The 26,217-nt window shown below is 36.6% G+C and overlaps 1 protein-coding gene across 1 annotated transcript in view; it reads right to left on the reverse strand.

Annotated features, from left to right (window-relative positions):
- Positions 1-10,509: 10,509 nt before the first annotated feature.
- MLLT3 (MLLT3 super elongation complex subunit) overlaps positions 10,510-26,217 on the reverse strand; it is a 125,063-nt gene continuing 109,355 nt past the window's right edge. The window contains exons 9-12 of the mRNA XM_083883750.1: positions 25,478-25,577; positions 22,585-22,656; positions 20,634-20,705; positions 10,510-14,369 (exon numbers count right to left, since the gene is read on the reverse strand). Coding sequence (XP_083739876.1) covers positions 14,238-14,369; positions 20,634-20,705; positions 22,585-22,656; positions 25,478-25,577 — 376 coding nt within the window. The 3' untranslated portion in view covers positions 10,510-14,237. The remainder of the gene's footprint in view (positions 14,370-20,633; positions 20,706-22,584; positions 22,657-25,477; positions 25,578-26,217) is intronic.

The following is a 26,217-nucleotide window of genomic DNA, read 5'->3' on the forward strand; positions in this document are numbered from 1 at the left end:
AAGGCTTGGAAAAGCATGGGAGTACTTCTCAGATTACAATGCCAGACACAGCAAAGCAAGGTCGTGGGTGTTCGGAGCTGCATGGGACAGGGAGGTGACACTTGTTTCCCAAACGGCTCTTTGGATGTGGGCTGGCAGGGAATGGCTATGGACAGCTGGGGCCTCTTTGGCACAGCCAAAGGACCTCTACACAGAGGAGAGAGAAAGCTGGAAGTCTCAATATTCAAGGACAGAGCCTTCAAAGTCTGAACAGACTTCAGCTCTTGATATTAAGCCCCTTAAGATTTGAGCCCTCAAGATTTGAGCCTAGCAAACAAGGGTTTGGGTACTAATTAATAGAAAAGTTACATAAAGTTATGTAATTTGTAATAAAATATATAAATAGTATAAAGTTCTAATGACTGGTGAGTCAGACTTCTTATGGGTTACCATCTAGCTCCCTGTTTTGCACGAACTAGAACAAAAACTGAAACACTTTGCTTCAGGGTGTGTGAATTGGTGTTATGCACCAGGTAACAAGCCTGTGTTCGGGACTACACACTCAAGTATGATCAGCAGCATCGAGAGAGGGCAGTTGCATTTGTTTCATACAGTCTCACTCTCTGGGACACAGCAAAGCAGTATAATTGGTTTCCTGTAGGCAAGAACTTTCCTTAAACAGCAATTTTTCAAAACAACACGTTGAAAATAAAAGTCTTACAGTTCATTTTATGTCCACAGCCCACTGCTGCCGAAGGAATGTTGCAAATGCCGAGCTGACCTAGAGAGCCACACATCCTGTTCCACCTCACTGTTACTCTGCTCCTTGTCAGCCTCCATTATGGTCTTTGAACCAAGAGCAAGATATAATAGTAAAGACAAGAAGCAAAGGAAAAGTGAAAAGAATCAAAACTGGAAAACAAAGAATGCTAGAAAAAAGAATCATCTTTTTCTAAAACCAGTACATGATTAATGTTTCAAAGAAATTTTAGTGAAAGACAAAAATCTTGAAACTATTTAATGTTACAAATCAGTTACAGACTCATATTTTCACATGTATCTGTATAAACAGTATACACATTTAGTCATGAGCTCTCACAAAGATATTTAAATACATTTAATTGTCCCTTTTTTCTTATTTTTATTTCTTTTTAACTACTGAAATCATCTTTTTTAATTGCATGCCAAAGTCTGAGAGTGTTTAGTGGTGCTTGAAAACATTGACCAAATAAGCAAACCAATTAGATTAATTGGTACCAGAGGTACTGTGTGCTTTGGATAATACACAGATGGAAAAAAACACCCTCAACATTTACTAGTTTAAAAACTGTTTGCAAAGCTTTGTTTGCTTTAAGGATTATGTCCATGTATCCTGCTACTATTGATTTTCACAGAAGAAGAATGGGATGTGCACATCTTGTCACAATGTGAATCCATAAAATATCTTCCAGACTGACATACAGACTCAAAATACAGACTCGAAAAATATTTATTACTTCCCATTTTCAGTCACAAAACAATTCAGAAAACATAATTTGCATGCCTCTGAAGAAGAGAGGGCAGGGGACAGGGTCACAAAATAACTCCTCAAATAATTAACAAATTATTTCTATTTCAGCAATGCCATGAAAAGATGGATGCTTAGGCTTACACAGAGATTCTAACTTTTCTACTCTACTTTTTAAAAAATTCTCTATTTTTTCAATCCTTTTTTTTCCTCCCTTTTCCATATCATAGGAAGATCAGTAGGAATTTTTTTCTGGCACTGGCATCATATAATCTTTTGTTGCCCAACACCTTAAAGAACCAGGTGTCTTTTAAATCCCTATATTGCTCTTTAGGAGTTCGGAAACTGTTTATTATGCAACAATCACAGTAGGAAGCTGCAAATTATCTAAAGACTTGTAATGGGTTGAAGTAGCTAGCCCAACAGCTATTGCAGAGTTGGTGGCATATTTCAGAAATTACACAGATCTTCTGAGCACACCTCATACCTCTGAACTCTATTTAACTGAGAAGCAATGAAAGAAAGGAGTGAATATAAATATATTTTTTTAAATTTAAATTTATTAATAATAAAAATAGCTTCAGAAGTCTGCTGCAAGATAAAGGAATACTCCTGTGTCACCATACTAAAACTAGAACTGAAAAACAAAGAGTCTAATGACTCAGTCAGAGGGAAACTGCTTATAGAAGCAGCATTAAGTCCCAACAATCATTCGTACACCGTGCTGTTGTGCATAAATCTGTGTCTCTATCAAAATTTGTAGCGAGCTGGGAATATATTGTCAGCTCAGCAAAACTGGTAACTTGGTGCAAAGCAGCTAACAAGGATGGAGTAGTTGCAGTCCTTGAATTTCAAAATCCTTAAAAAAAAAAGTAACCTAAGTTGACTACATAAATGATCCATGCAATAGTTCCATAAGGGACACAGTCAAAAATTCCACAAATATTCCCATGACTTCTACTACTTCTACAAGCTACTTCTTGCTGTAGCACAGGCTTGATCACCACGCTTGTAGTAACTGGAAAATGAGATCACTGAGCATGGGCCCTTCAAAATCCAGTCACATCTCTTACTTTGATGAGGACTTGCTGTGAGGCACGAGAACTTGCTGTGAGTCTATGGCCCATGTACAAAGAAAGGGGATTATTTTGATCATGTGTGAGATATGCCTCCCCAGATGGGTAACAAGAGAAGATGACAGGAAAGATGAACTGATTTTCTCCATAAGATGGCTAACTATACTCAGCTTTCAATCTCAGACATGAAAACGTTTACCTTGCAGACCTTTTAAATGAATGCACGTTTGCATTCACACCTCCAGTCCAAGGTCTGTGATGGTCTGGCACCGTATGGAATCAGACCTGGGCTGTCTAGCCAAGGAACAATGGGCTAATGGAGACTCATTGAAAGAGAACTTGATTCTGTTACAATCATTTGATCTATTTGTTTTCAAAAGCACAGCACACAGACTGAATAGGTTGGTGTTGCTAACTTTTCCTGGTACAATATCCTTTTGAAATTGGTGCATCGCCTACAACAAACCCAATGCAATTGCTCCTGGGCATCTCAATTTTTCTTATTTTATTTTGGTTTTGTGTATATATTATTTAGATGGTGAATTTCTCCATGATGTTCAGACACCAGTGGAGCACTGTGCCTACTCACAGTGCTGTGTAAGCAATAATTCAGTCTCCAAAGTATTGTAAAAGTGATTTACAGTGAGTGACAATAAGTGATTTAATAACTGTTTCAGTTAAGGATGTAGAGTATACTGTAAACCTCTAGCCTGCAAAACCTGTTTCAGCTAGTGGCTCTCTGCAGATCTGTAAAAAACTCATGTGTTAACTACTTAAATTTGGAGAGAGCAGATTAACCTGAGAGTTGCAGATGCTAGAAAAACCACATTATAAACAATTAACCATTAATACCCATTAATTTTTTATTAAAACATTTGCTTAAATGCAATCAACTTTTAAGGCTGTCTGCAATAATAAGAAAACAAACCCTCCAGTCTTCAAATGTTCATTAACAAAGGATAGTGGCCAGAGTTTGAGTCATAAGAGAATTTATAAAAAAGCCAAAGACCCCAAACCTCTAGGCAAAACCAGCAAACAAAATACAAAATATTTTCAGGTACATTACCTTTCAGATTGGTTTTGCAAATTTCAAATCCAAGCTGTACAAAAAGTATAGCAAATTGAATGAGTTCCCTGTATACTCCCCCTGTGATACAGGAAGAATAAATATTGACATACTCTGGCTGAATTCTTTACTCCTGATTTTAAAAGTTTAACAAACCTGTCTGGGGACTGTGTGGGGTTATATATCAAAAATATAGAGACCTACTGCTTTCTTGAGGTCAGAATTCATGACCCCATATGGTTACAGACTCAGGCAACTTACACCATGTAGAGGGCACATGGGTGTTTTTCTCTTGCTCCAGTAGTACAGTACATTATGTGGGCAGTTGATGTCTATGACAATGACACATAAATAAAATACTTATGCATGTGGAGAACAAGATGGGGTAAAAGCCTCAGTGACTGTGGGGGACTCTTTTGAAGAGTAGTGTTAATGACACTTGTATACTGTGGAAATTTTTACCATGTTGTTTTGGCAAAAACTTTCAAATGATTGTCATTTCTGTTCACTCCCAAAAATGACAGAATTGTCAGATATATAATCCACAGTGCTTTTCTTTCATCTCAGAAAAGAGAGTGCAAACTCTGACTTTTAAATGCTTTTGATGCTTTTAAAGCCAATACTCAATACAAGGTATGCTAAACTGGTTAAAAAGAAACTGTTTCTCTATCATGTTTCAGCATTTGGGGTTGAAATACAAGGCAGAACAGTCTAAGTGCTATTTTTTGTTTCTGCTGCTTTGATAAAGTAAAGACAAAAAAGAAAAAAAAAAAAAAAAAAAAAAAAAAAACAACCCCACCTGAAAACTACCACAGATAAACTGGAGGATTACCAATAGACATTAAGTAGGACATAATGAATCAGTAGCTCTGCTGAGAGTTTAACAAAGGTGCCATTGTTCTGCTACACAATGGGGGTGAAAGGTTAATCAGAGGCAAGAGCATACTAAAATTAGGAGACATGAAAAGATATTAAACCTGAAAAATATCAAAAGCTCACTTTCCAACTTTTTCACCCTGCTTCTTTGGCATCTTCACATCTCCTGGAACAAATCGAGATAACCTGATCTCATGAAATGATTGTTTAACTTACTTTTCTCAGAAATGTATTCCATACAGCCTTCATTTTCCAAATGAGGAAGAACTGTAATTTTTCTATATTGACTCAATTTCCTAGGTTACAGGCTGCTCTTGTGTTTCAGCTTTTGAACATCAGGAAAAATTTTGGTAGTTTCACATTTAGAATCGCTGCACTGGGATTTTAAAAGATTCCATAAAACTGTGTCTGATATTCGTCCACTTAGGAAATACTCTCTGAAGTTTAACCCCTCAAAACTTCATTCTATTGGTTTGCATTGCTCTTACTCCTTCCCTCTAGTAAACTAACATACCTTCAGCCACATCAGGCTTTTTGTTTTTTTTTCCCCTAAGTAAATTCTAACACTATTGTTAATGTCTTATGCTTTCTCACCTCAAGATGCAATATATGTCAACATCCTGCATTCCTACCATGCTCTAGCACAGTCTCCTAATGATTTCTTATGGTATTCCCATTGAAAGCAATTAGCTGCACCAAAGCTTATTCCCTCCTTCCTGTTGCAGACACAGTACCTTTCCCCTTGGCCTGTTTGCCTGCAGGCAGGACAGTTGGGAAGGCAAGAGTTCTCTAGTCTTGTCATAGGTCCTTGGCAAGAGCACTCCATGTGCCTCCTTTCCCTCCAGGAGACAAAGCCAGTAAATTCAAGAGGGCATAATTCATCAACTTTAAGCTTTGGTGCTATAGTTGTTCCTACCTTCAAAGAAAGAGACTTCCAACCACTTTTTCTTGCATGCACCTGGTACATCCCACCAACACTGCAAATGGGTACCTTATAATTTATTCTATTCTCTCTGATCAGCTTCATATTTGAACAGTTTGAGTTAAGTGTTCCACCATTTCTTGCTCCCTCTTCTTGCCTTCTCCTTCCAATTTAGAGGAAATCAGACATCTATAATTCCTTAATTTAGAACACATTTCACTTGAGTTTTCAGTCTTAGACAGTTCTTGGTCTGTTTTGAGATACAGTGGCAACTACATTTCTTCTAAATGGTTTACATTTGTTCTGGCATCCCCTGAAGTTTAGAGGACAAATTTAGACAAATCTTTTCAGATATTCCGTGGTCCTTCTGGACACTGACCTTATCCTTCTGAAGACCAGCTATGGGATACATGGAAATAGACCTGAAGCTGCATCAGAGGAAGTCAGATTGAACAATAGGAAACAACAGTTCTTCACACAGAGGGTGGTTGGGCACTGGAAAACTGGTTCCCAGTGGAAGTGGTCACAGCACCAGCATGACAGAGTTCAAGGACCATCTGGACAAGTTAATCATATGGTTTACTGTTAGGTGGTTCTGCAAGGAGCAGAGAGCTGCATTTGATGGTCCTTATGTGTCTCTTCCAACTCAAGTTATTCTATGATTCCTGAAAAAGTACTTCAGTAGGAGGAACAAATGTGACATTGGAAAAAGGAGAAGAGAGCATATCCATACTCTGCACTTCATACATCTGAACTAAGCAGATAATACAGTTAAATTAAAATTAAATTACAGTTAAAAGAAAACCTACACCATGTCCTGTAGGTACTGAAGGAAAAGGAGGGTATGCTTCAGTTTGGTATGAAAGTAATCAAAAATAGATAGCTTAAGTAGCGTAAACTGGACACTCAGAATGAAGGAAAGATCGCTGATTTTAGGGACAAGAATCAAGGACAACTTTCTGTCATGTAGCATCCTGAGATTAAAACCAAATGCCATTCAGACATAAGTTGTAGCTCAGCAACATGGAGCTCGAAGCAACCACAGAGAGACTCAGCATATGTTACAAAGCTAGTTAATATAAATGATTGCTAATGACATGTTGGACATGAAAACTCATTCACCAGATCTCCAGGAGCCAAAATGATACTTCCATTGTACTTTATCAATCCTTCTTATCATATCATCAGCCTGGATTTCTTCAAATCTTTCTGTAGCTTGACTCCCATTTTACATTTCATCTTTTACAGTAAAAGTCACTAAAGCAAAGGTTCTCTCTGTTGAGAAAACTTCCAAGCATAAAAAAATACTGTCCAGACATTTTTATATGCCATAAGTCCTTGACCTTTTGGGGAAAGTTCAAAGAAGGCCATAGTACTTCTAGCCCTTTGGGTTACACAGAATTTGTTGCTAAACAAACCTTACATTTGATTCATTAGTTTAAGTTTGTATATCAATGTGTAACTTGGTGTTATTTCATTTTAAAAAAGATATTCATTGCCTAGTTTTCTGGCATCTGTCTTGAGAGAGAATGGGGGAAAAAAAAACCACTAAAACTTTATGAATTATTTCTGTGTTTATATACCCCCAGATAAATAATGCATCTCCAGCTCTCTTCCAGACTCTTTGTGCTGCTCTCGCAATAGGAAGAGACAGAAAATCACCTTGTAACTGGTTGTCTGGAACCTCCATTCATGAGTAGAAATGCTCCAGACTAGATGACAGATGCTTTTCTTACTCTAAATTGCACAGTAGCCATGGGTCAGCCTACATGGACAGGACAAGAGGTAAATTAGATTTTAGGAAAAAAATTTTGAATGTAAGGGTAGTGAGGCAGTAGAAGAAGTTGCCTGGAGAAGTTGTGGATGTCCCATTTCTGGAGATGTTCAAGGCCAGGTTGGATGGAGCTCTGAGCAATCTGGTCTAGTGGAAGATGTCCCTGGCCATGGCAGGAAGGTTGGAACCAGCTAATTTTTAGCAGTCTCTTCCATCTGAAACCAGTCTATAATTCTATGATATAGCATGTGCATTAAATATATAAGAAGAAAAATTATCATTAGTGTAAAATCCAGAGCCAACCAAGTACATTTGGACTGCAAGGCAGCATATCAAGATTGTCGAAAAGGCTCCTTTAAAATTACTTCCATTTCTGGTGAACAGAGGGAGATCCGTACCAGCTTTGGTCCTTGAATAGAAACTACTTATCCAGGAAGAAGAAAAGCCTATTCTTAAAGGAACAATGACATAAGACTTGTGAGAGTGTGCCTGAATACTCTTTTAGCATTTAGTTTACTTGAACACTCAGTTCCTGGGAACAGGCCACCACAAAGAACTTCCCAAAGAATCTGGCAAAAGGCCAATGGGACTTCCAAGGAGAAACCATGGAGTTGGACCAGATGATCTCACAAGGTCCTTTCTAACCTCAAAAATTTTGTGAAGCAGAGTCAATCTTGCTTTCCTTGCTTTAAATCCTTTTGAAGAAGAAACTGTAAATCGAGGATTGATTTAGGCCACCAAAGGTTCTGCAAATGCTTAATGCATCACATTCTCACGGGAAGAGCTTGAGCCTTGATGTTTCATTGTTAGAGTCACTATCTTTAGAACGTGAATCAGGAATGAGAGGAGACGTTGATGGAGAGAGAACAACTCTCTCTCCACCCTCCCTCCCCCACCTGTTCCCATGCAAATATTAATCTGTAACCACAAAAGAGTAAAGGATAAAGAAAATTTGTCTGAGCAACCAGCATCATAGTTAATTGTGAACATAATTTAACTTAAACCAAGGCAATTCTGTTCTGCAGAATTCTGTTCCATAGTTGCAAGACAGTAGCAAGTGCCTATTGCAGCAACCTATCTTCATAGCTGTGACAATGCAAAGAGGAAGGGGTATTTAGCACAGAAATGTCTCAGCCAACACTCAATTAAGTTTTTACATAGGTTGTGAGCAGATGTCCAAAGGAGCTTAGGCATGACATAGTTGAAAACTAATTGAGCACCTTAATCTCTATTTCCCTTTATACACAGGCTGAGATTCACACATTTCTCCAATAACGACAAAAGCATTTCTAGGCTGCCCTGATTGCAGTGGTCCAAAAGACCATTAGTCCATATCTTGATTTTAGACATATCTACTTTCACAGAAGCTCATTCCTAATTCATCCACTTAATTACTATACACTGTGCTAACAAAACCTGACACTAATGAAAGCAGTATTAACTTTTTCTTATGTGCAAGACAATATTTGAGAGTAAACATTTCAGAGGCTTATAATTGTTAGACAGAAGTAGAAAAAAAATAAAAGAGTCACTACTGTGCTTCACTTTTGTCTTATGACCTTCCCAAAGAAACAGCCACATCACAATAACCCCACCTCAAATCTAACCAGGTGCCTAGCAAGTGTGGAACTTAAAGCTGGGAACTTAAAATAGAGTTGTAAAAAAAGAATTAAAATATTTAGCTGCATAGGCAAAGTGAAAATGTAGCTGCTCATAAAAGTTGAAATAAAACTGCTTCATCTTGGATAGCCTGGGTGGTACTGGCTGAGCATATTGTGAATGCTTCCTCTGCACCACTCAAAAACTAAGCCCTCCTGCGGCATTTTGCACCATTTTCTAGACCACCCACTCAGATGAGGATACACAAACCACATGTGCTAGGAATGTCTGCCCTGCAATAAAGCAGTATCAGCATTATGACCTTATTCCTTGCACAGCCAGGATTTTAATACAAACTTGCCTGTATTTTCAATTCATTTGATTCTTTAACGGTTTGTATGTAGTTACTGGCTATTAGATGCTTAACCATTTGAAGGAGGAATGTAATTGTAGGAAAACCCCAGCATTATCAGAATAGAAATGTTTTAAGCAAATATTTCCTATTCTTTTCCTCCCCAAAAGAAATAGGCTTTATTTCTAGGTCTTATTAAAAAGCTGTATCTGACATCTTCAAAACCCACTCTTCCTAAATAGGACTTAGACAATGCATTCTTTCTTTCTGTGAGCAATGATAAAAGCTAACAATTTATTCCTTGCTGTGATGAGAAGGATGAAGTTTACTAACAGAAATCATAGCTTTATAGCATCAGTTCCCTAAAGGAACATACAAAAATGCACAATCCATTTGATGGAAGATTTGGGAAATGGTTACTTCCAGTCAGAATTATACTGAATGATAATAAAAATACATCTGCTGCGTTCACAGGCCTACATTTGACTTCACTCAAATTTCAAGACTGAAAAAGGAAATGAAAAATGCAAGATTATCACTTTGCAGTACAATCAGCCTGGCTGAGGCAAAATATAGAATGCAAGTCAGATGCAATACTGAAACAAATGTGAAACAGACATTAGCATCCCAAACAATAAAACACCCTAAATGTTTTTATGTTGCTGCAATCTCTCTCTCTGTCTCTACTCATCAACAACTGCAGCAGATTTTACAGTAGCAAACCAAGGCAGTTGTATTACCACATCTGTTCTTTACACCTTTATTTTTTCTCCCCACTCCACCCCACACCTCAGGGCTTTGTTCTCACTGTAGTAATACTTCTCTTTCCTGTCTAGTCACAGTGGCATTTCTTGCTGCTCAATCAAATGCAAGGCCCTTACAGTGAAGTGTGCTTTGATGTTAATTTATCTGTCCAGACACAGAACCAGCCTTGTAAATGTCATTGATTTAGCAGTGTTAATGCACTGATTAACTTCCAAGCATGCACAAAAGCATTGCAGATATATGTGTTTTAGTCCTATCATCTGTTAGTAGGGCTTTTATGCCCAGCAGTAAGGCTTCATACAGTGTACAGAGTAGCTTCCTGATGTACACTGCATTCTACTGTACACTGCTTGATAATTAAGAAAACTACGGAGGCTAATAAAAACACATGCCTCACACTTGTTAAACTTTTGAACATTTCCTATTCCATTGCTTATTTTTGTAGTTCCTCTTAGCTCCTGCTGTGGCTGAAAACCTGACAAAATTTTCATTGTGACGCTTAATTTCTGCAAACCACAGCCCAATGAGCAAACACAAAACAGACTCTGTATACTGAAATAAGAGTTTACTAAAAGATTGTTAGTCATCAAACTGCAAGTTGTAAAAGATCAGATATGATGTATATGAACAAATCAAACATCTCACCATCAGAGTAGTGTCTGACGTATGATAATGCATACGAGAAAACCAAATGAAGGAGGCAGTTTTCACTTCAGACGATTCTACAGCTCTCCCACCAATTTTGGAAACTAAGCGACAGGTCTTGAAATCAATGAGTCATTCAAGAGACCCCAAAACATTGGTATAGCTTCTAGGAAAGGGAGATTATACCAAGTAAGGACCAAGGACTCAAACTAGATTGTGCAAGTACTTTATTTCACTGTGAGAATGGGAAAGAAGAACAATGGGTCAGGCAAAACCCAAGAACTTATCATTTCCTTCCCAGAGACTAAAAGAAACTTCTAATAGAAATATACTGGGCTCTCCAAACGCACTGTACTTGAGTGCATTTTGTTTCTGAAATTGAAAGCATAGACTTTTCCTAAGAACACCAAACCAATGAAGAGAGAGAGAGAGAAATGATAAACCATTTCTTACAGTCCAAATGTTGAAGACTGAGCATGGACTTAGTTGTACCTTGGAAGACCCTCTTCACTTCAGTGTATGAGAGGAGGAAAGGAGGTCCCCTCCTCCTTTCTAGCTCTTTTTCTTTAGCATGGACTAAGATGGCCTTCAAAATAAATGATACTGAAAGCTTTGTAAAAGCCTCTCGGCTGACTAGAATTTGTCAAAAAAAAGGAAAATTTAAATTTAAAAAATTTTTTAAATTGTCTACCCAATTGGACATCCACTTTCTGAGGAAGGAAGTTACTAGTGAGAAAACTGTCTTTGCTACTGGATACAACTACTGCTCTAGTAAGAGTGACTCACGCTGAGAATTACTCTAGATATTGGAAGTTAACTACTAATCTTTGTCTGTCTGGTCCATATTCTCTCATACAGCTGTTTTAAACAGCTTTATGTTCAGTAAAACTTCAAAACATTTGTTGCCAAAACACTTTAACCCATCCCAAAGATCAATGCTTATAGATGTTAAAGAGTTGGAAGGGTATCTTCTTGTTTTTTCTTTAAGAGAAATATGAATGTCTAAAATTAGGTGAACATAGATTTATTTTGTTTTTGTATACAAAATTAGATGAAAATAGCTAACTTTAAAACTTAGATCAAAACTTAGTCACTCTATTTCTATAAGAGTTTTGTGAAAAAGTCAACAGACACTTGACACCAACAGTCTATTTTCTCTCTCTCATTGAATTAGAAAATTTAAGAGTTAAGGATCATCCACAGTTTGCATGAAATTCAGCACTGATTTGATACTGTAATTGATCTCACCTCTCTTTTATGCCTATTCACCTAGTTTCTCTTTTCCTCCACCCTTGTTCTCAGTGTACAATAAAGCTTATCTGGTATTTTTAAGGGTAAAATGATTCATTTCACCATTTCTAAAAAAACAGTGCAATAGTCGTACTAGAAGTATCCCCTTCTGAAACTCAATGAGTCTTTACCACAAGACTTAGTTAGAAAAGTCTAAATGGACAAATTTCCATATACATCTGGCATAACTAAAAGACAGGAAAGTTGAACACACATTTGTAGACCAAAGGTTTTTAAGGTTGCTTTTAGATTACCAAACATTTTTATATAAAACAATCAATAAAAATTGAAGTTTATCCCCTTTACATGCACCCCTTTTCCCTTCCCCATCGTCATCTGCCTTCTGTCAATAGTAAAGTTAACATTACGAGCCCACTCCTCAATCCCCTCCCCAATTGCACATTAAGACATGGACTTAAAAGAACAACATAACGCTTCAAGTATGCTTCATGCCAATCATCAATAAGAGTCATAACATTACTGAAAAAGTACACTTATTCTTCAGAAGCCTAAGGAGGACTTCCTGCGGAGTATGATCAAACAACATTTTAAATAAGAAATAAGCCCCCCAACCCAATATGTATCGTGCCCTTTCAAAAAGAGTAAAGTCTAAAATTTTCTTTGGACTTAAAGAAACAGTATTAAGATTTACCATCTGAATAAGAAATAACCCCAATAGTTTTTCAGTGCTGCACAAACTGTGCACATGAAACAGTAAGTCATAAAGATACTACTGTTTAGCTCTACACATAGAGACTACATGTGGCATATAAGCATACACATGACATACTGGCCTGTCTAGCAACAAGATACATTTTTTTAGTCTAGTATACCTGAATAAACCTTTGCATCCAGAAGTATTTTTTTTAAATTATTATTTTCTCTTTTAATTAAGGAATTTGGATTTTTAATATAAAGTTAATGATTTCATCAAGAAAATATGAGAGCATGAAGCATTGATGTGAAACCGAGTAAACATCCACTCGTTTGATTATGCATAAGCAAAGATCCTGATTTTAAGAAATAATGGATGGTATGAAAGAATACTCATTTTTATAGACAAGAAATTCTTCTGGAAACACAATAAGGTTATTGAACAGATACCAAAATCTGGAAAGTCTAAAAAGCATATGCGCATGTATGTGTGTGTGTATATATATATACACACATAGAGGTGTGGTATACATGTATATATAAACACACACATACGAATTATATCATACATGTATTTTATTTCATGTATTTATTTAACTGTATAACAACATTTATTTTTCTTTTCAAATAAAAGGTTTTAATTTAGCAGTTGTAAAAAACCAAACTAAATCAGAAAAAAAATCCCCAAAACAAACTAAGCAGATCATATACTATATGAACAAACAAAAATGTTATACAAAAAAGTTTTATGGTAGAAGCGAGTCACACACTGGCAGCAGAGGAGTGTTGAAACTTGAAATAATAAATAGCTCCAAATTAAGAATTTTCTACAACATTTTCTTTAAAGACAGGACCACTACTTTTATCATGAGCTCCTGCAGAACACCTTCACTCTAATATATATTTAGCTTTGCAACATTTAAATGGACACAAGAATGTAGACTGCAAGAGTTGCCAGATTCAGGACAGTATACATAACATTTTTTGTTAGAAGTCTTATTGGTTTATTCACTGAGGCTAGACAGCAAGTCATATGAAACCTATTTGGTGCACTTTTGAACCATGGTCAATATCAGTAAGCGGATAGAATCAAGGACCTGCAGTCCAACTTTCTCTGGTCCAACCCACTGTGATAGACAAGAAATGAAGTATAGGACCACTGCTTGGTTGCCAAGTTTGTATCTTGTTTCCTGGAATTGCAGAGGCGGAATCAAGACTGTAGTGTTTCAATTGACTAGAAAAAGACAGCAAGAAGTGACATTTTAATATGAATAAGGTTACTAAGCTTGTGAAAGTACTGCATCAAAAGAGCACACAAGGGACCCTACTTCTTGCAATATCTGGTAGTGTCACTGAGTAACACATTGATTTTAGGATAAATGTATGCAATAATAAATAGATCAGTTATGTAGTAAGGCAGTGTGTTGAACATGCATTCATCTTGTGGACTTGAACACCACAGAGAGAGATACATGATACCATACACATTCATTAAGAACAAGTATTTTTGTTTGTTTTTCTGTGTTTGTTTTTCAAGGCTATCCAGGCAAACTTCCAGAGCATTCTCTTCTTGAGAAGAGTGGTCCTCTGAGTCTGGTCACTTTTTCTCTCCCTTATCAAGAGACTGGCTTTAAGGAAAAACAAAAGCTGAAGAGGTCTTTGTTTTTCTCCCCTTCCTTTTGGTCGCATCATCCTGCACACGTGATTTTTGACACAGCCATATGCTGAATCCTCAGGAGGTTCCAGATGTTTCCAGATAACTCTGTAGTTTACGGACCGTGGTTTTGTCCAGTGAACAAAGATCAAAGTCAAAGGTTGTATTCGTGATATGAAAGTGTCCAGTTTCTTCTATAAGGTTTACTATCTGTAAGAAGAGACAAGAAAAAATGCAGTTGGAAATTCCAGAAGTTTTACATGCCCACTCTAAGTATAAACAAATACCATATGACCTAACAAGAGCCAAATTGCCAAAGGCCTAACATGAGCCAAACTGCCCCAGTACTTGCAGGCTTAACCATCCTTATCGTTCAACTTTCTTTCTGACATGCATTATTGTCCAGATTACAGTATCTTGGGGTATTTTTAGATCATCATCAACCATGATGTCACCATACCCATCAGCTGTTCCAACAAACATCAGCATTGACAATATATTTTTCAAATGTTCAAAGAAAATACACTCATTTTCTAATTCAGTTTAAAAAAAAGAAGGGGGCTGGGGAGGGAGGGGGCAACATTATACCCTTAACCTCATCAAATAATTTTTAAAATCCCAGGTAGATTTCTGGAATATTTAATATGTGCATAGCTACTAAGCAGGTTATATTAGGAAATAAAAATGGCATAAGCCTTTCTGCAAGGAAGGGAAGGAAATAAATCCTTAGAGAGTCCAATCCACATTAAAAAGTAATATATACTGTATATACACAAGAGTTCTTACATGAACTGTTAGTTCACACAGTAGCAGTTACTTTCTGAGTAAGAGAGTTAATTTTTTTTTTTTTTTTTTTTTTTGCCAAATCAGCCATGGAAGGACTCTGAGCAAGGTCATAATATCACTTAAGTTGTAGGGTCACATATCCCTGTGACCTCTAGAGATTTCTTCCAACCTTAACCATCCTCCAATGCTGTGAAATCAGTAGTAGATACCTAACTTATGCCTTTTTGCAGGTGTGACATTTTTAGTCTCTAAACTGTAGTCTGTATTTTCGAAGAGTGGTCATACTCAACATAGAATTGCTGCAAAAGTAACTCCAGATATGTTAAGCTCCAGGATGCACACCTACCTTGAAAAAAAACTGAGCACCTTGAAAAGCCAAAGCACTACTTGTCAGAGAGGGTTAACACAGTGCCAACACACGGTTGCTATAAATCTCTTTGGCACGGTGCTGTTTCATGCCAAGAGAAAGACATGCCAGGAGCACCATAAACAGCACCCCACCCTAAAGTAGCCTCTGGGTAGCTCATGGACTGACAGAACAACACTGCTCTTTTCAGTCCTTCCAACCATCTCTCATGCAGCACTCAGGCTACACATCAAATCTGGTATGCAACCTCCAATTTGAAAATCATTTAGTTATGTGGCTTCCACATACACCTCCATTGAAACACTACTGTGAGATATTCCTTGATTGTTTTGAACTTTATTAGTCTGACCACAATTTCTTTTCCACAGCTGGAGGAGATACAGATGTACACATATATAGGTTACAGAATGTACCTTAAAATGACAAATCTAGCAGAAATAACCAACTTCAAAAAGGACAACGAATTTAAACTAAATATTTTGTAGGTTTCCACTCTCCATGTCATTATATAAACAGATACTTTTTCTTCTTGAACCACAAAAGTAAAGACTATGTTGATGATAAATGAAATATGAAATGTTTATTGTCAGGCATGGAATGACACAGCCCAGGACAGAATAAATAGAATGGACACAAGATAAAATAATAAAAGGGAAATGCTTGTTACAATAAAAATCTCCCTTTTCAATTATCCTCTATTTTCAAGGATGAGAAAAAAAAATCTGTTTAATTTGATTTGCAGCTGCCCAAAATTCTGAAAGTACCCGGAAAAAGTCTTGCTTTTATTAACACATCATTTGAATCTGTACCTCTTGCTTTCAATTTTTTTCATATAGGACTTTTTAATCTAAAATTACCAACTTCATTTGTCCGCTTGTTGATTCACAGATTCTTGTAACACTTTTCCATCCCGTACTGTTTTTTGCAATTGATATGAGAAAAAAATAATCCAGTGAGAAAAAACTGACTGATACCAGACGCAAACTTTGGTACTTATTATTATTCCAATTTTTGGTACTCTCTTGAGCCTCATCTAAGAAAGAAGCAAAGGTAAGTAGTCAATCCAGTCTCATTTTGTAAAGTGTGGAATATAATCTTGGGCTTGCTTTCTAAATATCCAATGTGAGACAAATAAATGGCTGCACAAGCTTACAGAAGTAAAGGCCAGGAAAATGCGGCTACATTGAATAACTCCGTCTATAGCTTCCTTGTGTTACAGTGGAAGAATATCACCCCTAGTAACCCCCACTGCAATATACTTGATTTTAGAAACAAGGATTATGTGAAAGTGTTAACACATGTATTTTTAAACAGCACTGCATATTTTAAGAAATGGATAAGGACTTCTATTGATCAGGTTTTGCTTTGGGCTTTTATGCTCTTGGTCAAGGGAAACATAAACATTTTAGACATATCCCTCATGCAGCCCTCAAGAGATACAGTCACTATGTCTCGGCACCTGGCAAATGACTGAAATGAACCCCAAAGGCTCTAATGGATGTAAAAAAAATGTATCGAGATAAACCCAGACAGCTCAATGAAAAACACCTGCCTGTGTGCCAGTCAATGAGGAATTCATGACTTACAGTATTAGCATATACATCCTTGTGCTATTCAGAAATTCTTCAAAAAGAATAAAAGGTTGAGATTAGTTGCTAGGAAGTCTGACAGTTCTAACATTAAAAACACAGCATTAAAATGTTTTATTCTGAGGCTCAGGCTGCAAAGAACAAAAATATCTCATTTGTTCCTGCTGTATAAGCTTTGCTTTTATGCTGTAAATTATGTCTCTGTTTACATAATGTCTCTCCAGCTCAGTTTCATCATTATCCATCATAGCATAACTATTTATCAGCCTTCAAACAAGTAAGTGAGTGTGTTTGTATAAGGAAGCCAAAGTGCAACTAATGACAGTCATTTTTCAATTTATGGAGGGTTTTAGGCCATGTGATAGTTTCCAGACCTTCAAGCTGCCCCTGGCAGAAAATTCTAAGAAGATAGTTGCCATCTGAAGTTAAGCACCTTGGGAACATGAGCAATGTAATTTTCAGTCATGCTGCATACTCTCAATTTCTTTCTTACGCCTGTGCTGCCTAATGCACTGGCTTTCAGATTTTTTACCAGCTGAAGATATGACTTCTGATGCCACAAAATAAGACACAAAGTCTTACCAGAAATGTTGTCGCCTTTTGTGGGTCATACTAACATTTTCTGCACTGAAAATGCAGAGTTAGAAACACTGCTTTAGCCAGCCAAATTTGAATATATTGGACATACAGCATTAACTGCATCTGCATCTGACTGCAGACTCAGTTAAAAAAAGAAAAAGGGAAAAAAAGAGAAAAGTCCCATCACTGTAAATTCCAACGTCTTTCCTTACAGTGAAACATGTAATTTGTAAATATAATTTCAGACTAATTTCTGTCTTGCCAATATTCATATAAAAACTGTTCACAGGACTAATTTCTTGGTTAAATGTTCTTCACATGTCTTCTCCCTCTTGGGCACTTCTTATATGTTTGTAAGTAGCACATAACATCAGAATTATTTCACTGTGTATCTGGGCACTTGCAGTGCAGTATCACATCTCTCCTGTCTTCTCTCTTTCTCAACTTCCTTTAACAAAGTGTCTCAGAGAATGCCTCTCTTGGGAAAGAGCCACATTCAAACACTGATACATTTTTCTCATTTTCATTTTGGCTGTATTCCTGTTTGCTGTCATGCCTATGGACTTGGTAACAAGATTAGAAAAAAAAAAACAACACAAACTTTAAAAAAGAAAATCCTTTTCATATCCCTCAGTGTAAGTTTAAAAAGCCTTTTTACATAATATCAATGCATTCACTGTTCTTTTGCAAGTCCCTTCTCTGAAAATTCCCTCAAAGTCTCTATGCAAGAGACCTACCTGCCCTAACATAAACTAACAAGATGACAGCTGCCATTCAGAAACACACAACTCCATCCCCATTCCACTTCAGGACCAACACTTCTAAAACTCTTGCAGCTGTCTCCAATCTCTGTTGCATATTTTTGCTTTTGATCCCTCTTCTCATGCAGTAACCACAATCCCGTCATGCAATTTTGCACCTTGCTGTTCTCACCTTTGTACTTTCTACAATCTGTATGTATTTCTTAGTGCAGAAATTTCATATTATTTCCTAGAAACTTTCTCAGTTCTGTATCTTTTTAATTTCTGTGCACACGGGAAGTATTTTACATTAACTACATAGCTACAAAGCAGTAAGGACATTTAAGATGGGATGGCACATTATTTTTAATGTAGAGAAGCACTGATTCTCTGCAAGTTATTCATTCAGTATTTGGCAAGATATTTCTGTAAATGGAAAAAATCATATGAATTAATGAGTTACAGAATATTAATGGATTAAAGGTTTTAAAACTAAATTGGTTTTTTTTTTACAGCAGTATAGTCCATTCACTAGTGCAGACAGGCTAACAGGTAGGTAAGTAACTTGGCTCTTCCATTGACTCCTGGTAGACCTCTGTAGCCAGCATTATGCTGCTCCCAGCAGAACTGAACCTCTGTCCCAGCCTGAATAGCCTGGCCACAAATCCAGCTTTCACTGTGGCTGTAACAACAGCCTGCAAATCCTCTGAAATACGGGAAACAATCTGAAAGAACAATTTCCTCCAGGAAGGCAACATCAATTCTACATCAACCAAACTTCCATAATGTAAATAATAATGTATAAGTAATCATGGATTACAACATCAAAATGCCTTATTCCTAATGCAGGTTGTGAGGCAAAGTTCATAAATGAATGCTTTCTCTGGTTTGATAAATTGTCTCAAGAGGAAAAAAAGTCTAGTTTAAAATGCACAAGAATATACTGTTCTTTTACAATTACTGATAATAGGATACTCTAAACTTCCAGCTCAGTTATATTTCTTTTCACACTATTTTTCCTTGTATTACTAACTTCCCACAAAGCTTACTATAACAGTACTCCAACATTAGAATGATCACAACTTAGTGGGCAAAATACTTCCTCATCACCAAATAAGCACCACAAGTGAGAAAGAGAATGAGAGGTTCAGCTTGAAGCACTTTACTTACTTCGAAAATATTTCTTAAGATGGCCGAATAATTCCAATTGGAAAGAACTTTGCTAGTCCTAGTCCCTGCTCAGGGCAGGCTCAGTTGTGAGTCAGATCTGACTACTCCAGGCTTATCCTGTCAGGATTTCAAAAGCTCTAGAGCATCCTCATAGGAAAAAAAGAAGGTTTCTTGCTTGTTTTTATATTTGCTCCACATAAAACATATTGGACTTGGAGGCAACAGTACATTAAATATGAAGGGCAACCAATATGCATCACTGTGTGTTATAAATCTTCTGACAAAGCTACCAGAATTCATCTTCAATTAAGAATATGCTTAAACAAGATTTTCCTTTTCATTGACCTTTCAATAGTTTTCTCATCTTTACCCACAATGTAGGGCCTGAACTAACGAAGTGGTTAATTCTGGAGCTCACAAAATACTGTTAACACACTAGTCAAGAAATTCGACAAGTGATTACAATCATTCAGAAGGGGCAAAAATTTTCCTCTTTAAAACATCTCAAAAACTGGGACATAATTGTGCTAAACATAATAAAGCCATCTGTGCTACAACTGCATTTACTTTGTTGACAGTGCTTACTGTTTAATTTTCACAATATGCAAGCCAATAGTATCTGACAATACCACCCAAAACCAGGAATACTTTCTTTGCTCTTGCTATTGCATAACGTTTCAATAAATTTGAAGTCTTTTTGGTTTGGACATGTTCATATTTTACTCATTCTATGACTTCAGGAGATTCAACAAATATATTATGTTTTTCTTCAAAGTGGGCTTTGAGTTGAATTCTTTGATTTCTGCTTGCCATAGGAAAAAACCCACTTCAGTTGTTTCTGAGACAAGGCTGGTCATTTTCAGGAAAGAAGCAACAAGATTTTTATCAAGTCACAGTGCACAGCTATATCCATTTTCCCATCCGCTTTCATAATTACTGATACAGTGTGTTAAGAAACATAACAACAAACTAGTGAAAAATTATCTCAGGCATTTTTTTTTAATGTATCATTTAGAGAGACAACACAGTTGCACACTTTTTTAAGTGCAAAAAATTCCCCAAGCTGTAGTCTAAGATGTAATGGACTTCTACGGACTATATAGGCTTGAAGACTGTTAAAATTGTCAGTAGAGTTTTTAACGAATAACTGATTACAGAAGTTTTAAATGAAACAAAAAAAAAATAGATGTAACTTCAGCATTTCAATGACCATAGTGTGATAGTGCATGAGAATGCTTCTCACCTGCTGCAGTACATGTCTCTCTCTCAAAGTCATTAATCTTCTGTGGAGTTCTACTAGTTCATCAAGATATGCCTAGAAACAAATCCCCCCCCACCCAAAAAACTTGTTAATTAAGTTGTAGCAATGTAATTCATAAACTTCAGACATCTTCAAAAACAGTACAAATAGAAATCTTAATTGTAATCTTGGCATCATATAATATGATTATATTCTTCCAGCTCAGGAGCTGGAAGAGACCCAGAGGGGTCAATGAATCCAACTCCTGGCTCTGCACGGGACAGTGTCAAGGGTCACAGCCCATGCCATAAGAGCACTGTCCATTCTCTGAGCTTCTTGAACTCTGTCAGGCTGGTGCTGTGACCAGTTTGCTGGAGAACCCATTCCAGGACCTGGCCACCCCCTGGGTAAAGAACCCTTTTCTGATATCCAACCCCTCCTGGATCAGCTTCGGGCCATTTCCTCAGGTCCTGTCACTGGTCATCATGGAAAAGAGATCAGCGCCCGCCCCTCCTCTTCCTCTCAGAAGGTCTTCACTCAGTCAATGAGTTCTTCCCCTGTAGTCTCTCTTTTCCAGGCTGAACAGACCAAGTGACCTCAGCAGTTCCTTGTAAACCTCCCCCTCTAGGCCCTTCCCTGTCTATGCAGCCTCCTTTTGGATGCTCTCCAATAGCTTTAAATTCTTCTTCGAGTACAGCATTCAAAACTGCACACAGAACTTGAGGTAAGATAAAACTCTTCTTTGAGCTGTTTTTTTTTTTTTTTTTTTTTTTAATTAATAGTCTGACATTCTCTAGCTTAATACAACACAAATATAATTTTTTTGGGTTTTTTTAAGATACTTCATGCTGACAGAAATCTTCACAGGTGGTCATTTGCTGTAGAAGATAATCTCTGTATCGCAATTATGCCAAAAAGCATCAAAAGACTGGAGATGGCAAAACAGCATCTTTAGAAAACACATGCCATCTTTCTTTGTAAGAACTAAACCCAAAGAGTCAAAATCAAATCAATTTTTTTTCTCTAGAGGTATGTAATTATTTATTTTGTGTCAACAGGGAGATATAAGAAAATAAAGACTAAGCGAGATTAATCCACAGCTAAATTCCAGCACTTCTTCCCTGGGATGTCAAATATGTCCTCCCTCTACACCTTATCATCATCTTCTTCTTCAGCCTGAGCCATCCAAAATGTCTTTTTTTTTTTTTTTTTTTTCTTGTGATCAGAAAGAGATCTGGCATTCAACCTAAGCAACCAAAACACAAACCAAAATATTCGAGCGCTAAAAATCTAGGTACTGCAGATAAAAATCTAGATGCTGCAAATTCCATCTTTTGCCTCATGTTATTACAAAATTGACACTAATACCACCAAAATATAAGCTTTCAGAGAAACTTGTCCATAGGGGCAAATGTGCTATGTTCACTCACAGAACGATTGAGAACTCTTGCTCACAGCCAAGTAGACTGATTTTGGATCAAACTATCTCAGTTTTAAATGGTGACAGCTGCTTCATTTCATTTTAGTTAACATGCTAAATCACACTGCCACTTCCTAAGGTGCAGCCTTCAGAAAGGATACTGGAAAATAGATTTTTTTTTTTTCCCTAACTGGTTGATTTGCAGGCTAGGAATACATTTGTGAATTCTCATCTACATCTCATTCCTCTGTGAAGCACAGTACAAAATCATGGTGGACAGTAGATAAAATAAATAGATGGAATAGATTCCCAACTGGTGAAATTTGCCAAATCACCTGATTGAAAAGAAGGGAAAAAATTCAAAATATGAGAGAAGATAAAAGAAATCCAGAAAGAAAACGGAGAAAGATCTGAACCTAAAGGAATCCAAAGCAAAGATTTACTAAGACTTTCATTTCATAACAAGATTGGTATTTGGTAAGCACATTAGTATCATACTCTGGAGTAGTTTATTGCTACTTCATTATTATTTACCTTATCACAATCCCCATTCTTCATTTGTTTATCTGTTTTGTTTTGTTTTATTGGACTTTTCACTTCTAAAATCTGGAAAAGAAAGAAAATACTGTAGAAAATTAAATGCATTACTGGATACAACTATATATGGAAAATTCTGCTGTTAATAACAAAAACTCAAAACTGAGCTTTTCATTCTTTAATCCATATAAATTAGTCATATTTTTCAGAACAAAAAGTAACTTACAGCAGAAAATGCCGAGGTACTGGAATAAGGTGATAGTGGTACTATTAATCCTTAAAAGAAGAAATTTTATGTCATTTAAAGCCTTCTCAATGCTTTTTCCCCCCTATCTTTCAAATGTTTGTAGGATAAGAGGTGATTTGGCAGATACAAAATAATGCTGAGGGTCTCTCCAGTGCCTTTGAAACGTCACATTTGCACTGTACCTTTCCTGGGCTTTTTCCCCCCTCAATACTATCTCTTTTCTTTGACAACAGAGGTTTTCAAAACAGTCCTTGAAATGACCGTATGAGTTATAACTGAAAAAGAAAGTGATTGACAGTAATTCCTTTTGCACTTATATGGTGCCCTTGCTTCAATGCCACTCACACCCATTTATTACTGTTCACACAAGCCAAGATTGCTTCATCCGATGCTGAAACAGATCCAAGAAGAGCACACCAGCAAGCAGCAGGACACCATGCTTGATTTCAAACTTATAGGATTAAAGGCAGAAATATTTGGGAGAAAAAGAACTGTTGATTGTTCTTTCGTTTTTTTCCATAGAGAAGAGTTTTGAAGTTAAAAGAAAAATCATCATATCATTTCTAACTTAGAATATAACCAGTTCTTCTGAAAAACATTAAAGAAAACTAAGTAATCACAGATAATGGGAGATCATGTTTCAAATTTCATTGTGAGACTAACATCACCAGCACAATTAACTCCAAAACCATACCCAACAGCCACAACACAGGATAAAACTTGGTAACTAAAACAAAGAAATAAAGCGTGTAAGAATGAGCCTTCTAGAAGCCTTACTGACATTTCCCCCAAGTCCTCTCTCATTTCTCCTTCCCTTGGTATAAATAATTAAATTGCATATGTCCTCTTTCAGCTGACCAACATCTTAAAAATACACCTGCCAGACAGCTATTTCCCTATCCCACTCTAGAGAGTGACTGCAGATCTGAATTAACCTTATTTGATTTACTTAGCCAAGAGTGATGCATGTTCAGAATCAAAACATGCATTTTTGAAGAATAATTCTAGTACTTCCGTTCAACACCCTCTAGGGTTACTGTGTAGGGCAGTGGCAGAAAAGTTTTGTCTTGGAAAAACCCCACCAACACCAAACCTTTAATCAGGGATTCAGTATCTTTTAGATGCATTTATTGTTTTCACAGGAAGAAAATTCTTGGTTTCAAATAGAATCTTGCCAAAAAACACGGTATATGTGAAAGAGCAGCTACCTTACAGTGCTCTTGATATGCAATTAAAATTTAACATCTTAATCACTCTATAGATGAGATACAGCACTAATCATGTCTGAGGAAGCTAATACAAATACAAACTCTGCCTTAGCTTTTCAGTTCTATAAAGAAACTTAGTCAACACAAATCTTATTTCATCAATAAAAGGTATTATCCTGGCAACACTAAGCTACCAAGAAGAGATTTCAAATGTGGCACAATTTTAAATTGTGTTCACACAATTTAAATTCTCACAATGCTTCCAGAAATTTCTAATTTTGATTAAAAAATTTAGCTCAATTAATGAAATGGAAGAAGGTATGTTAAGGTATTTTAGCTGACACACAGCTACTGTTTGCCGTGTTTAAAAGGAGGTAGACCTTCTACTACATCCTCAACAGGCAGAGGAACACAAAAGATGTGACTGAGTGGGCTGCTGATATTGAGACTTAACATTACTTAACAATTGCATTGACTCTTTAGAAATCAGTCTTCATTAAACAATCCATACACAGATTGTTTTACTCTTCTTGTGCTTACGTGGTCAGTAAATGCAACATTCTTCACCCCTACAGATAGTCTTGAGGTTAAAAAGCTATCTCGTAAAAACTTGTAAGTTTTGTATAGACAACTTAGAAGAGCCTACAATGGTAGAAAACAAGAATATTTTCTGGACATGGAATTACGTTCTCTCTGTGCACAAAGTAATTCCTAATTTGTGGGGGTTTTTTTTCCCCATAGTGTATTTTAACATGAATAATAATATTTGGAGTTTGTACTATAGTTTGTATTGGAAATCTTAATAAAAAACAAGGGCAACTAAATAATATCTGCCAGATAATTGAAGCAATTTCAATTGAAGAAGAGATATAGAAAAGACCCACCCATGAAACTCACCCTCTAAACCACGAACTTGTGTTAGTGCACCTAGACACTATTTTTAATATATCATAACTGTAAGTAGCCATTTATTGCCAATATGTGTCCTAACAGCTTTGTGTATGATACAATTGACACTGAGAATGAATCATGCTTCCTTAAAATAACTGACAAATGGTGTATTTTATTATATTTTTAATACTTAATTTTATATTTAGAGAGTCCTATTTACTGGAGGTTAAGTACCACGCAAAAACCAATTCTTATTTGTCCCTGGAGTATTTTGCAACTCTGGGTAATTTACTTACTTTTCTTTGAAAAACCAAACTACTACTATGTTGCTACCTCAGAAGTAACAATCATACTAGCTCTTAAAATCTGGAACAAGCACTCTGATGCAAAGTAAAAACTATTGTGTCTTCTACTACCATAAAAATATCCTGTATCTTTCTAGATAAATACTGATGGGAGAGAGGAGAAGAGATGAGTCAATAAACTCTTGAGTCTGATGTTAACTGTGTCTACTGCTAATACAAAGCCAAAAAGCATTTTTTACCTGGCTGTTGCTGGTTTTCAGTACTGGTGGTGCTGGATCATGATGCAGCGGTGAGGAAGTTGAGCTGCTATCACTGTCACTGCCATCACTCAGACTAACTCTGCAGAAAAAAAGAGCCACAGCATTACACCTTCAGACAAAGGGCTGTCAGATGGGGTGAGCCAACCTTGGACTTTGAGGTAGAGACTTACAACGACCAATCCCTCACTAAACAGGCTATTGTTAATCAAGGTCACATGGAAGAGAGGCATCTGAGCAGGGCTCCTCTCCAGAAAAAACTCTTTGCAGCACAAAGAAAGAGGCTGTCTGTCTGCACTTGGCTGAGATGAAGTGTCCAGTTAACAGCAGCTAATGTTACAGAAATAGTTAAACAGCTACAAAATTGAACTCCTTCTCCCTATCTCAGTTCACAGCTACGTCAAAGAAGGAAAGTGGTCTTTAGGGATACTTTTCTGCTCTTCTACAAGCTTTCTAAACAGCTACACTTCCCACCTGAATATGTGGTTTACATTCCTTCTTTAGTGTCAAAAATAACACACTTTTTCCTCATTAAAATTTTAAAACTTAATGTCTTAGGAGAGGTCACATAAAAAAGCCCAGCTCCTAGTCAGTTTCACCCTTCATTTACTTATGAACAACAGGGAATATCTTTTTGTTTGAAAAAAACCCCATTAGTTATTTGAGATAAAAACAAGTAGAGAAACAATAGCCTTAAAGTTCCCCAAAAAACTGAAACAAAA

The sequence above is a fragment of the Zosterops lateralis genome, assembly GCF_965231275.1.
Source record: "Zosterops lateralis genome assembly, chromosome: Z".
Lineage (NCBI taxonomy): Eukaryota > Metazoa > Chordata > Aves > Passeriformes > Zosteropidae > Zosterops > Zosterops lateralis.